At 41.1% G+C, this 13,860-nt stretch overlaps 1 protein-coding gene across 2 annotated transcripts in view; it reads right to left on the reverse strand.

Moving 5' to 3' along the window:
- LOC126259807 (palmitoyltransferase ZDHHC6) overlaps positions 1 to 13,860 on the reverse strand; it is a 124,211-nt gene that overhangs the window by 40,101 nt on the left and 70,250 nt on the right. For both annotated transcript variants that reach the window (XM_049956841.1, XM_049956850.1), the window contains exon 5: positions 10,758 to 10,892. In XM_049956841.1, the coding sequence (XP_049812798.1) occupies positions 10,758 to 10,892 (135 nt within the window). The remainder of the gene's footprint in view (positions 1 to 10,757; positions 10,893 to 13,860) is intronic.

Consider the following 13,860-nt stretch of genomic DNA (forward strand, 5'->3'; position numbering starts at 1 on the left):
ATTTAAACATTGTTGTGATATATTAAGTTTAGTCTGGGAAGTGATTAAGCTGAGTTAAATCATGTTTGTAGAACTTATGAACAACGTAATTTTGGTGGGGATGGCCTTTAACCAATGAGAGTTCGATAGTGACGGAACACTGCTGAAATCAAGTGGATATGGATGCTTTTTGAGTGAAGTGCCCAAAGGAGCGATTCTGGACACTTTTACATTAGTTCTTGAAGACCTGTGGTATTATGAAGTATTTGATCTAGTGGGTGATTCTGGGCACTGAACAGTTGCTATGAGATCAGCTTTTCATTTAGATATTGAAGAGGACACCATTTCAAGCACTGGAAGATGGTAGACCTGCCTGTAGTAACAAGTGTGATTCAGTCATGCAGGTAACTGATTCTGGCTGGTGAATGGCCACTATCATACTTTAACTTCTGAAGGGACTTAATATTTTGAGAGGTCTGAATGAGATCCAGTGTAGGATACTAACTTTTTCTGATTGTATTATGGAACTGAAGACAGACAGGGCATGAGCTACTTTTCTTGTACCATGTGTATTAATTTGTGAAATGTCGTGTTGAACCTGAACTGTTCTGAGCTGGTGAATATTTTGGGTACTGCGATCTTAGTTTTCTCAAGTCTTTGATGCCTATTTAGTTTGGGGATTTTGCTACCATTCACATAACATTCTGGATGTAACCTTAGATAAAGGTATTTTCTGTCTCTCTTTTAAATGGATATTGTAGGACCACTTTCCCTTTATTTTAAGATGTTTTTCCTTGAATTAACATTATTCAACATAAATCTCCATCACCTATATCAATTATAGACTTTACAATACAATGTTTTTTATTAATTATTCACTTACATATTACTGTGTATTTATTAAATCGTAATTCTAACCAATGCATGGACTATTTTATTGCAGGACTACAGCGTTAAGTTATTATCTGCAGCGAGTTAACAGCTGGGCATGAAAACAGACATGTGCTGCTCGACTCTACGAGTACATTGAGCTATTCCTTTTAAATAGAGACATGCATAGCCCAACTACCTCAGGGGCAAGCAACATCAGGTAAAGTCGCAACTGGTTTGCTCCTATTGGATGCTGTTTAGAAGAGCAGCTCAGCAGTAGAAAACTGCAAGGTAGTCTTACAAACACACACACACACACACACACACACACACACACACACACACACACACACACACACACACCCCTTGCTGGTCTCCTTTACTCCTAAATTTTGTATACACTTTCCATGCTATATTCAAGCTAACACTACAGTCACAGCAAGTCCAGAGAACGACTCAACAGCCATTCAACTATTACTGGAATCTTGTCCATAAAAGCAGTGACAACCAACAAAAATACTTTGCAATTTCATAATTCTAATGACACTACTGTAAAATCTGGATACAAGCGAAGAAGTTAAACATGTAATTCTGAGAAATTACAAGAGCTCATATTCACCAAGGGCAGAAAGAGGTATAGAACCAGCAAAAATGTAAAGGAAATGAAGATATATATTTGATAACTGTTACAAGATAGCAGAAGGGAGCAACTGCTTATGACAGACTGGATTCACTCAAGTGTGTATGTCCAGCCGGGCATCCAAGGTAGAGGGTGCAAGTAGCATGTGCAGGCAGTATGTATGTCGAGTGACCATGGGCAGGGGTGAGAGACCAAAGTTTGAAAGTAGGGCAATATTGCCACCTGATGAATAGCTATACTACCTATACCTGCCCATGGACAAGCTCACACGATCTCACTGGGCAGCATTTAAAATGCTTCACCTGTGAGAATCTTGAGCCAAGGAAGAAAACAAAGGGAACAGAAAACAATTATGGGAGAGGAGGCTGGCAGAAATAAAAGTATTAATACTAACTGTCAAGCAAAACAAAATTTAACTTGTAGAGATACATACATAAGTACATATATAATAATAATATTATGAAACGGATAGTTGCTGCTCATCATATAGCAGGGATGCTGAGTCACAGACAGGCACAACAAAAATAGTGTCACACAATAAGCTTTTGGCTACCAAGGTCTTTGTCAAAAATAGACAATTCGGCCTTGTTGATCGAAAGCTTTTTGTGTGACAGTCTTTTTATTGTGCCTATCTATGACTCAGCATTTCCACTACAAGGAGAGTAGCAACTATCCTTTTCATAATACTGCTACATTCCTGGATTTTACATAGATAACAATACAGATAAGAATTCAAAAGAATATTTTGAAGTACATTTGACGAGCCCCAAAAATAGACATAAAAGAAGTGTGAGAGATTGGAAATGATAATGATCACAGCCTAATTATTGGTCATGTTTTGCATCTATTACCCTAGTTCTAAGATGATATAATGATTAATATTAAAGGCATGAGCGTCTCAGTTTATTAGAATACAAAAAGACACCAGGTCATCAGGTGAGATATACGGTTATTAACAAGAAACGCATTTTTCTGAATCCTCATACCATATGAATATAGAATTACCACAAGAATAATTCTATCCAACAAAGATTTTAACTCCATTAAACAATGATCAGCAATCACAACTTGAAAATTAGTTATGCAAAACTGCCCACTGTCTTAGTTTTAACCAATATTGTAATCTCTTTCATTTTCTAGCTGAAAATGCACTGAAGCATTACAAGTCATGGTCAGATTTTTTTACCACCAAAATTATATTAATTCTTCTCTAAATATTAATCTTCCGATGACAATAACTCTTCACTAATGAAATACTTCACGAGTGAACAGCCAGCTGTTAGTGTCCAACAAACACAATGTTTGGAAAGTGACCATGCTTCTATCATTAAGTACACTGATGAACTGCTTAGGAGATAGTATGGTTCTTTTACATCTCCACCACCCCTTCCCACCCATTCACTCCCTCCTAGCTGCCACTCAGTCTGTAGTCCATCTGTAGGAAGTGGGTGGAAGTCCAGGTCGTCGTCTCCTCCCTCCTGCTGACACATTGCTCCGTCATTGGTCCACACCAAGGACACGTGCTGGTGGCACCTTTGCTGCTGTTCCATGTGCTCCTGACGACAGTTCATTGGGGGATATCTCCTTCCTCTTCTTTATCAGATTAATTGAGGGTTCCCATGCTTTACTAAGGAAGTTGCCACTATCATGATTCATCAGCAGATCCCTTACTCACATCTTCATACATTCTTTGATGACACCATCCCAGAAGTTAGAAATCTGTGTCAGAATCTTAGTGTGGTCATACTTCATTCCATGGGTACATTGGATACTGACATCTGGCCGTTCACCTGTGAAGTATTTCATACTGAAATATGCCGAGAGAAGCCAAAGAACCACAACTACACAGTACATATCAGGCTCTCCCTTGCCATCTATCTGATTTTCTTCTTGTTTGTTTCCTTTTTTGTCCACGTTCCCTTCTACTTTCGTCCTTCCACTTCGATGTTTCACAACTGTCCTCAAAAATCATCCTTGTTCCCTTACATTCTCTCTCATTTCTTCACCCCAGCTCCTCTCCTATCTCATAATTTCTGTTATCTGTTTTCTGTCTATAACAATTCTCTTTCCATTCTACTTATCTTTCTTCTCTTCCACAATATTTCCCCCTACAAGAATAATTTCTAATCCTTTTTTTAACTTCTGGATCATTTATTCATTGCAATTATGTCTCTATCACTTTTTTTGGTTAGTTGATTTCTTCAAAAATGTAATAAATACTACTGCATACCAGTTTTAATGTGGTTCATTTTGTTATAACGTCAAGTTGAACACACATATTTCAAAAAGGACACAACACATGTAAGTCACAGAGCAAGTAGACAAAGTAAGACATGTGTACATGGTAACATTCAAATCAGCACCGAGACCAAGTCTAGCGGCCGGCCGCTGGCTGGCTGGCCACTTAGGTGGCGCGGCTGCTGCATCACTGGCAGACAGCGCCACATGTAGAGGATGCGTGTAACTGTGCAGCGGCACTTTGAAAGATCGGCGAGTCACAACACTTTTCCCCCCTTTGAATTTTTTGCACTGGTCTTGATGGAGGTGGCCTGTAGATTGCTAACGTCCATAGGTGTTGTTTGACTGGCCGTGAAGTCTTGAGGTGGAGGCTTTCCGTACGGACGAAAGTGTCCCCGATGATAACGGGTCGAGATGACAGGAGACGTAGGGGCCAAATCTGCTGGGGCCCCGTGCACCAATCTGCCTGTTGCAGCAAGTCCGGTTGTTATAACAGGAGACATGGGCGATGTGTCCGCATCCGTAGGAGAAGGAGGCGAGTAGATTTGCTCCGACAGATGATGGTCATCCAGTTCCTGCATGGGCACGTCTCCTGGTGGCGTCCGTTATTGTGCTAGCACCGAGATGATGGTGAGAGGGTTTCGTTGTGAGTAATGAGAGATGCCAAGATCCCGAACGTCGGGTAGAGCCGAAGGTGGGGGTAGCGACATTCAGAACAGGTGTTGCCGGCACACGAGGCCGAAGCTGGTCCGAATGACGCACTGCAGCACCCGTGTCTGTCTGGATTTCATACAGGCGTCGGCCACGGTGACATAAGATGCGACCAGGACTCCATTTTGGCAGCCTGCTATATCCCCGTACCCATACACGGTTGCCGGCAGTGAACCGGCCAAGCGAAGGCACCAACGGCCGTGAGTTGGAAGGCCGCAGAAGATGAAATAGCGTGCAGGGCTGTTGGCCATATAAGAGCTCAGCCGGGCTGTGGTCACCCATGGGGGTGAAACAGTAAGAAGCCAGAAATTGAAGAAGCCCATCATCAGCAGTGGAAGAAGTCAGGAGTTTCCTCATCTGAGCCTTAACTGTGCGGACCAGTCGTACAGCCTCACCGTTTGACTGTGGATGGAACGGAGGGGCCGTGACATTCATGACGCCATGACGGGCAAAAAAATCCACAAATTCGGAAGAGGCAAATTGTGGACCATTTTCAGTAACAAGAGTGGAGGTAAGACCTTCCAAAGAGAAAATGCGAGCTAGGGCATTTGTGGTTGCCGCAGTGGTAGGCGACGTGCAACGGACAATGAAAGAAAAAGTTAGAGTAGGAGTCAATTACGAGTCGGTGGAGGCGGTGTGCAGCCTTGTCGGGAAGCGACATTGATGGATGAAACAAGGAAACAAGTGGTTTGTGGTCCGTAACAAGATGAAATTTGGATCCATAAAGAAAAACACCAAACTTATGAAGAGCATAAATAACAGCCAAAGCTTCTTTTTCAATTTGAGAATATTTTCGTTGGGCATCCGTGAGAGTTTTGGAGGCATAAGCAATGGGTTGTTCAGAACCGTCAGAAAAACTGTGCGCAAGGACTGCACCAACCTCATATTGAGAGGCGTCCGTGGCAAGAACGAGATGTTGGCCAGGTCGATAAGTAGCCAGGCACAGGGCCTGTTTCAGCATAGCCTTCAATTTCTGGAAAGCCGCATCGCATGACGCAGACCAGTGAAAGGGCACGTTTTTATGCAACAGGCGATGCAACGGCTGAGCCACCGAAGCCGCAAATGGTAAAAACCTGTGATAGTATACTATTTTCCACAAGAAGACCTGCAGTTCCGTAACAGATGTAGGGTGAGGAAGGGCATCAATCGCAGCGACAGTTTGCTGAAGCAGACGAATACCATCCTGAGAGAGTTGAAAACCCCAAGTATGTGATAGATGCCTGAAAAAATTGTGATTTCTGAAGATTACACTTAAGACCGGCAATCTGTAAGACATGAAAAAGTGTGCGGAGATTCTGAAGATGTTCTTCAGTGGTGGAGCCCGTGACAACAATGTCGTCCATGTAATTGATACACCCAGGGACAAGGAGCAATAATTGTTCCAAGAATCGCTGAAAGAGAGCAGGGGCGCTGGCAACCACGAATGCCAATCGTTGGTATTGATAGAGGCCAAAAGGCGTGTTAAGGACCAGAAACTGCTGGGAAGCAGCGTTGAGAGGAAGTTGATGATAAGCTTCTGAAAGGTCAAGTTTAGAAAAATACTGGCCTCCAGCAAGTTTAGTGAACAATTCTTCAGGTCGGGGCATAGGGTAAGTGTCGATGAGGCATTGAGCATTTACAGTGGCTTTGAAATTGCCACAGAAACAAATATCACCATTGGGCTTAGCAACGACAATGACAGGAGAGGACCACTCACTTGAAGTGACAGGAAGCAAGACCCCTGAAGCAGTGAGACGAACCAGCTCCCGTTTGACCCGATCACGAAGGGCCACAGGAATGGGCCAAGCCCGAAAAAACTTAGGCCAATCAGTGGGTTTTAGCGTGATATGAGCTTCAAAGTCGTTTGCCCAGGAGAAAAAAGGGACGAAAATGTCGTCAACAAGGAATCCAATTGAGCATAAGGAATGACATCAGAGACAATATTGACAGAATCATCTATGGAGAACCCAAAAACGTGAAAGGCATCGAAACCAAAAAGATTTTCCATGTTACTATGGTCAACCACAAATATAGTAACAGGGCGAATGACGGATTTGTAAGATACCTCAGCATTAAATTGTCCCAAGAGAGAAATCTTCTGTTTATTGTACGTCCGTAATTGCCGAGTGACAGGTGATAGGATTGGAGAACCCAACTGAAGATAGGTCGGAGAATTGATGATAGTGGCAGCCGAACCAGTATCCACCTGCATGTGAACATCCCGACCAAGGATTTGGACAGTGAGAAATAACTTCCCTGAAAGAGAAGAAGTACCATTGACAGACAACACAGAAGCAGAATCAGTGTCATGGTCATGAACATCAGGTATGCGGTCGGATTTGCAAACGGATGACACATGACCCTTCTTTTTGCAATTGTGACACGCGGCCCAACGTTGGGGACAATCCTCCCGTGAATGTTTTGTAAAACACCGTGGACGTGAAGGAAGTTGCCGGGGGTTTTGCTGCAGTTTCTTAGAGGTTTGTTTACGGTTAGGCCGAGGCTGCACATGGGAGCGTACTGTGGCCACATCGGCCGGCAGGGACACGCCGCACGCATCGTCAACAGTGCACAGAGGTTGTATTTCCCCGATGTCACCCCACGCCTCTATTTGCGCTCCAGCGGCGTGAGAAATTTCAAACGACTGCGCAATGGATAGGACTTCATCTAGAGATGGATTTGCCAACTGAATGGCACGTTGCCTAACTTTTTTGCCAGGTGCCGATCGGATAATAGCATCCCGTACCATGGAATCGGCGTAGGATTCTCTGTGAACTTCAGTAACAAATTGACACTTTCTACTGAGGCCGTGAAGTTCAGCAGCCCAAGCGTGATAAGATTGATTCAGTTGTTTTTGACAGCGATAAAAGGCAACACGAGAGGCTACCACATGCGTATGCTTGTGAAAATATACGGACAGAAGTGAGCACATGTCAGCAAAGGACAAAGACGCAGGATCTTTCAAAGGAGCCAATTGCGACAACAACCGATACATTTGAGGTGAAATCAATGAAAGGAACAGACTTACATGTTTGTTCGTCCTTGACATGAAATGCCAAGAACTGCTGTCAAAGACGTTTTTCGTAATCAGACCAGTCTTCTGCCGTCTCGTCGTAAGGATGTACAGACGACGACGAGAAACGCCCCGCATTTGATGCCGCAACGAAATCACGAATCGCTGATGTGAGAAGCATTTGCTGTTCAATGAGACCCTGCAATAGTTGCTCTAAAGTAGCCATGGAAACCTGTGGGTCAACGATGAAAAGGAAAATCTACTACCTCGTCGCCAATTGTTATAACGTCAAGTTGAACACACATATTTCAAGAACGACACAACACATGTAAGTCACAGAGCAAGTAGACAAAGTAAGACATGTGTACACGGTAACATTCAAATCATAACTGAGTCCAAGTCTAGCGGCTGCTGGCTGGCTGGCCGCTTAGGTGGCGCGGCTGCTGCATCGCTGACAGACAGCGCCACATGTAGAGGACGCACGTAACTGCGCAGCGGCACTTTGAAAGATTGGCGAGTCACAACACATTTTCAGTTTAAAAGCCTGTCTATCAGCCAAGCTGAAGTTTATAAATTAGATGACCTTTGTCCCCTTTAACTAATTTTTCTTTGTACAATTCTCTTCATCCTACATTGTGTTCAGCTTTCATTAATGGTTCTCACCATTCATTATGTCTGCATCATGGGGTTCTCATTACTCTCACCACAAATGGCTCTGTTATTAGCAGCACACATATTAACTTCTCTTTTATAAATATATTTTATAGTAGATGTGTTCTGGGTGTCCATGTGTGTTTGTGATCTAATTTTTCTCACAATATTTTTCTTTTTATTTGCAGAGTATATTCAGAAAATACTACCAGAGGAAGAGCCACTATTACTTAGGGCAAATAAGGCTAATCAAAAATTGCAATTTCAAATGAAAATATCCTCAGAAGTAGACACAGAAAGAGAGAGAAATAAACTGAAAAATATCTGGGACAGATCTTAAGTCATTTGTAAACCCAAGCAATAACAAACAATAATGTATGTGATCTTAAGCTTTGGTTTACTAAGAGTAAGCCACTGTCTGTGAGGATCCGGGCATCAGCTACTCATATTTCAACAACCTCTTTTTGGAAAACAATCCCAAATGACCAGGGCTGTCTTAGCAGTTCCATTTACTCATATTTTGTTGAGTTCCCTGTAGCTATTCTGTGTTCCATAACCACAAATTTTGTTGGTTCCTTGCCTTTGGTGTTTCTGCTGTGCAGCAGGCACCTTTTTTCGACTGTTCGTACAGTCAGCCCAATGTAAGCCTTACTACATTTGCATGGACTGTAGCAGACACTCAGTTTATGGAGCCTCAAATCATCTTTCACCATACCTAGCAGTGTACACATTTTTGGAGGTGGACAGAAAACACGTTTAATGTTACGTTGCCAATTTTGTTTGACACTTTGCCGGTGTGCTGCAGATAGGCCTCTTATTCTTCTCTTAAATAAAGTGCTGCTTTCTGATTCTCTCAAGCTGATCAGGGAGAAATTCAACTTCACTTCGAATTCATTCTCCTATCTGTATTTTTCTCTTCAATAGAATTATTATGAAGAAAATAATGGCATTACCATGGAGTGCCCTATGGCACTGGCAGTAGCAGACTGACTTTGAAGAGAAAGCTCAGGAAAAAGTTGCACTGAAGCCTACATGCTTTTTCACACATGCTGATGATACATTTAGTGGAAAGCTTCAGGCATTTGTTCAACATGTGAACACTCCACAACCCAGCATCAAACTCACTATGGAGGTGGAAGAGAATGGCGAACTCTCCTTTTTCAATGTTTTAGTCAAGCACAAAGTAGATGGAACTACGGGACACAATGTGTACAGGAAAACCATCCAGACCTATATGTATCTCCATGCCTCCACATGCCTTCATCCTTCACAGTGTGAGGGTGCACTACAAGCACAGGACCACAGCGTCTGTGCATTAATAGACACAGAAAGCCTACAAAGACAGCTCGATCACCTTGAGGGAATATTCAAGAAGAATATATATGCCACGAGACACATCTGACGTGCTTTCAGGCAAATGGTACACACATGAACCGAATGAGGAGAACAAGGCAATGGTGAATCTTCCACATGTTGGAAAGCTATTGAAAAAAGTTGGTAGAATATTGGCTCGATCTAACATTAAATGCATTTTCTATAAATTTCAGAAAATGTGTGCTCTATTGGGTACAGTGAGAGATGACTTGGGACACAATAAATCAAGTGTCTACTGTATTCCACACAAATGCATAAGGTATACATCATGCAGACTGCAGACAGTGGAAGGAAGGTGCCAAGAGCACAGGAAGCACACTGAACTCAAGCAACCAACAAGATTTTCAATTACAAAACACTGCACAGCTACAGGTGAATCAATGAAGTATGAATTAAAAAAGTGTTAAGACAGCCCAGGTCATTTTGGGATTGTGTTCTAAACAGGGTATTGTAATGAGTGACCGATAACCTGATCTTTAGAGAAAGTAGTTCCACTCTCAGTCAAGCATGGAACCCAGCACTCGGCCAATGGTACTCTCAACGACAGCTGAGAGTGACTTCCACATCCAACGGCAGCAACAGAAGCAATGATGGACCAGATTTTGCACCCAGCATTTATCAACCGTGTCCCTCCCACCATCACTCCACTCGATATGGCATAGCAAGTGAGGGAAAAGATGGGAGTGTTATGAGTATAAAGGAGGTACGACATATGAAAGATGCTCATTCTACAGGTATCACGTGAAGATAATGGCAAAATATGCTATTTAAATATCATGTCTTGTGAACAACTGTACCCGGCTGAATACCCAAGACTAATACGAACAAATGATACACTGAACACACAGCTGAGATCATGTAGTGCCAGGTATGTTCATCAACACTTTTACATTTGTAACACAATATTTTGCTTAATGGTGTTGGAGATGTGCTAAATTAAGTAAAAATGCAGGCGATATATTATCAATTCTGTTTTAAGTGGAAGTAACCATTTCACTGCAAACTAAAAATGTTGATCATGTTAATAGCCATTATTGCAATCTACATGTGATGATGCATATTTAAATTAGACCTATTCTCATCACATAGCAATTTAAATGAGTTACATTATTAATAAAAGCCTGTATGAATATCATAAAGCAGGATTCTACTTCAAAAAGGAAGTCTCATGTATCATTCAAGTTAATTTCTCTGCAGGATACTTGTAAAAGGTTTATACAATATGAAACATCAACGTACTACCAGAGCAATATTTAAAATTTTTGTTTTGGAAAACAATAAGAGACGTATTGATTAAATTACCTGGAAGTAAAGCAGCATTCCGACAGCCAAAACAACCCCAATTGCAAGTCCAAGGGCCAATACACACAGTACCAACATTGATGTTCCAAGGTAAACAATTGGTTCTGTGCCATTACCATAGTATAGATACCAAACCTAAAAACAAACAATGGTATGTCGAGGATGGAATAACTGCAATACTATGAAAATGATAGATTGCTGCTCACCACATGGAAGAGGTGACAAGTCACAGACAGGCACAATGACACTAGTCCTAAACATTTAAGTTTTGGACGGACAGTCGTTCTTTGCAAACATAAAAAAAACGCACACACATAGGCATTGTCTCCAACCGCTGTGGCTCAAACAGCCATGAGGTGTACTTGTGTGTGTATATGTGCATGTGCACACTATTTCTGAGGGAGGACTTTTATATCCAGAAACTTAATTGTTTAGCACTTTTTTTCACTGCACTTATCTGTGATTCAATGCCTTCCCTATGTGGCAAGTGTGATCTATCTTTTCATAATAACCCTAAAAACAAAACATTTATTACAGCCAATGTAATTACAGTCAGTGCCTATCTAAAAACAGGATGAAAAGAACAAAAATATTAACTCCTACTACTTATATACAAACACCATATACTGTGTGAATTGACAAAAGTTGCAAGAGAAAGTTCAATAATGGCACGAAGAAGAAAAGCACATCTAGAGATGTGTGTACCTGCTCATGCAAAAGAATGAAGTTAAATTTAGCTGTTTCCACAAATAATGAACTAAATGGAAGATGTAATCTATTCTATAACACACACTTTTCCCTCCCAACCATCACCTCACCTTTTACTCTGTCACTCAATCACTTCTCAATGTGAGTTTATAATGCTGCTCTCTTGCTTCAAATAACTCTTATACAGCAGTAGTAGCCTTATACAGGGCACCTTCAGGCAACTTTAGCATTTTTTTTGAAACAGTTAGATGCACTCTTAATACACATATTTAAATTCAGTAGAGATGTCATAGTTGTTGGAGACTTCAATGCAAATTTCCTAACAAACTCCAGAGACAGAGTAGATCTTGAGAACTTGATGTCCTCATATAATCTTGCTTCTGTTGTAAATTGTCCCACCAGAGTAACTTCACAAACAAAATCATTAATTGATAATGTATTTATTGACATAACCAAGATTGATGATATAGCTGTCAGGCAAGTTCTGAATGGTCTCTCTGACCATGATGGACAAAGACTCACCATTAACAACTCATTTGTGAGATTAATAGTGGTCCCAACTGGAAAATTACTAGGAAATCCACTGATGAAACTATTCAGATCTTTAAATCATGTCTCCAAAATGTAGACTGGAGTCCAGTGTATAATTTAGAAAATGCCAATTCCAAATACAACCTTTTCAGTAATGAAGTATCCGCCCCCGGTAGCTTAGTGGTCAGCGCGACAGACTGTCAATCCTAAGGGCCCGGGTTCGATTCCCGGCTGGGTCGGAGACTTTCTCCGCTCAGGGACTGGGTGTTGTGTTGTCCTAACCATCATCATTTCATCCCCATCGACGCACAAGTCGCCGAAGTGGCGTCAAATCGAAAGACTTGCACCAGGTGAGCGGTCTACTCGACAGGAGGCCCTCGTCACATGCCATTATTATTATTATTATTATTATTATTAGTAGTAGTAGTAGTAGTAGTAGTAATGAAGTGGCTCTAATATTTGAAAGTACCTTCCCAAAAAGAATATATAAAACCCATACTAAAAAATCCACCAACAAGCCTTGGATTACCACTGGAATTAGGATTTCTTGCAAAAGAGAGAGAGAGTTGTACATTGCCTCAAAAAAATCAGATGACCCTAACCTTTGAAATAACTATAAAAAATACTGTAAAATATTGAACAAAGTCATTCTGAAATCAAAAAGTATGTATCTGTGCTCAAAAATTAATAACTCCACTAATAAAACCAAAACTATATGGGAAGTGATACGAAATGAGACTGGTGCAAATTACCCCAACAAGACCCAAAATATTGCTCTTAACAATGAAGGTAAGCTAGTTCAAAATCAAGATATTGTAGCTAAAATCTTTAATGAGCACTTTCTAACTGTTGCTCAGAAAACAGCATGCAAAGGCTCTTCAGAAAAGGTAATAAAAACTCTGAAAGAACTTTTACCTAATTCTATAGACATGATAGGTATGGCCCCCATAACTGTGCAAAAAAAAAAAAAAAAAAAAAAAAAAAAACATAGTGTCTATAAAAAGTAAAAATTCGAGGGTGTAGACAGTATTTCCAGCAAACTGCTAAAAGCCAGCTGTAATCAACTCTCTAAAGTTCTAGCTCATATATTCAATTCCTCTCTAAATCAAGGTATCTTCCCTGACAGAATGAAGTATGTTACTGTGAAGCCCCTCTACAAAAAAGGTGATCCCACAGATGCTTCCAACTATCGTCCTATCTCTCTTGTAACAGCATTTTCTAAAGGCTTTGAAAAATTAATATACATCAGGATTGTCAATCACCTTGAAAAATTTGCACTAATTAGTAAACAACAATTTGGTTTCAGGTCAGGCATATCTACATCCGAAGCAATTTACACACTTAAAAATAATGTTTTAGAATGCCTTGACAAGAAAAAATTACCCGTTGGCATATTCTGTGACCTGACTAAGGCTTTCGACTGCGTCGATCACACAATACTTTTAGGAAAAGCAGCCCAATATGGAATCCGTGGACAAATGGGTAACTGGCTCAGATCATAGCTAGAAGACAGACAACAAAAAATAGTATTAGGTGTTAACAATCTACAAGTAGGAGAGGTAGAGTCTGACTGGGGAACAGTACATCATGGAGATCCACAAGGGTCAATCCTTGGTCCCCTCCTATTTATTATATATATTAATGACCTACCCCTGTCCTCAAATAGTGCTAGCAATATCACAATGTTTCCCGATGACACAAGTATAGTGACAGCCAGCAAAACCTCCACTGACGTAGAGTTAAATGCCGACAAAGCACTTGCAAATGCTCTGAACTGGTTCACGGCAAATTCTCTAGCAAGAAACCTCAGTAAAACAAATTACATGCAGTTCCAATCCAGTTACATAAGCCCAGAAGAGATTAA

Source organism: Schistocerca nitens, chromosome 1, assembly GCF_023898315.1.
Source record: "Schistocerca nitens isolate TAMUIC-IGC-003100 chromosome 1, iqSchNite1.1, whole genome shotgun sequence".
NCBI lineage: Eukaryota > Metazoa > Arthropoda > Insecta > Orthoptera > Acrididae > Schistocerca > Schistocerca nitens.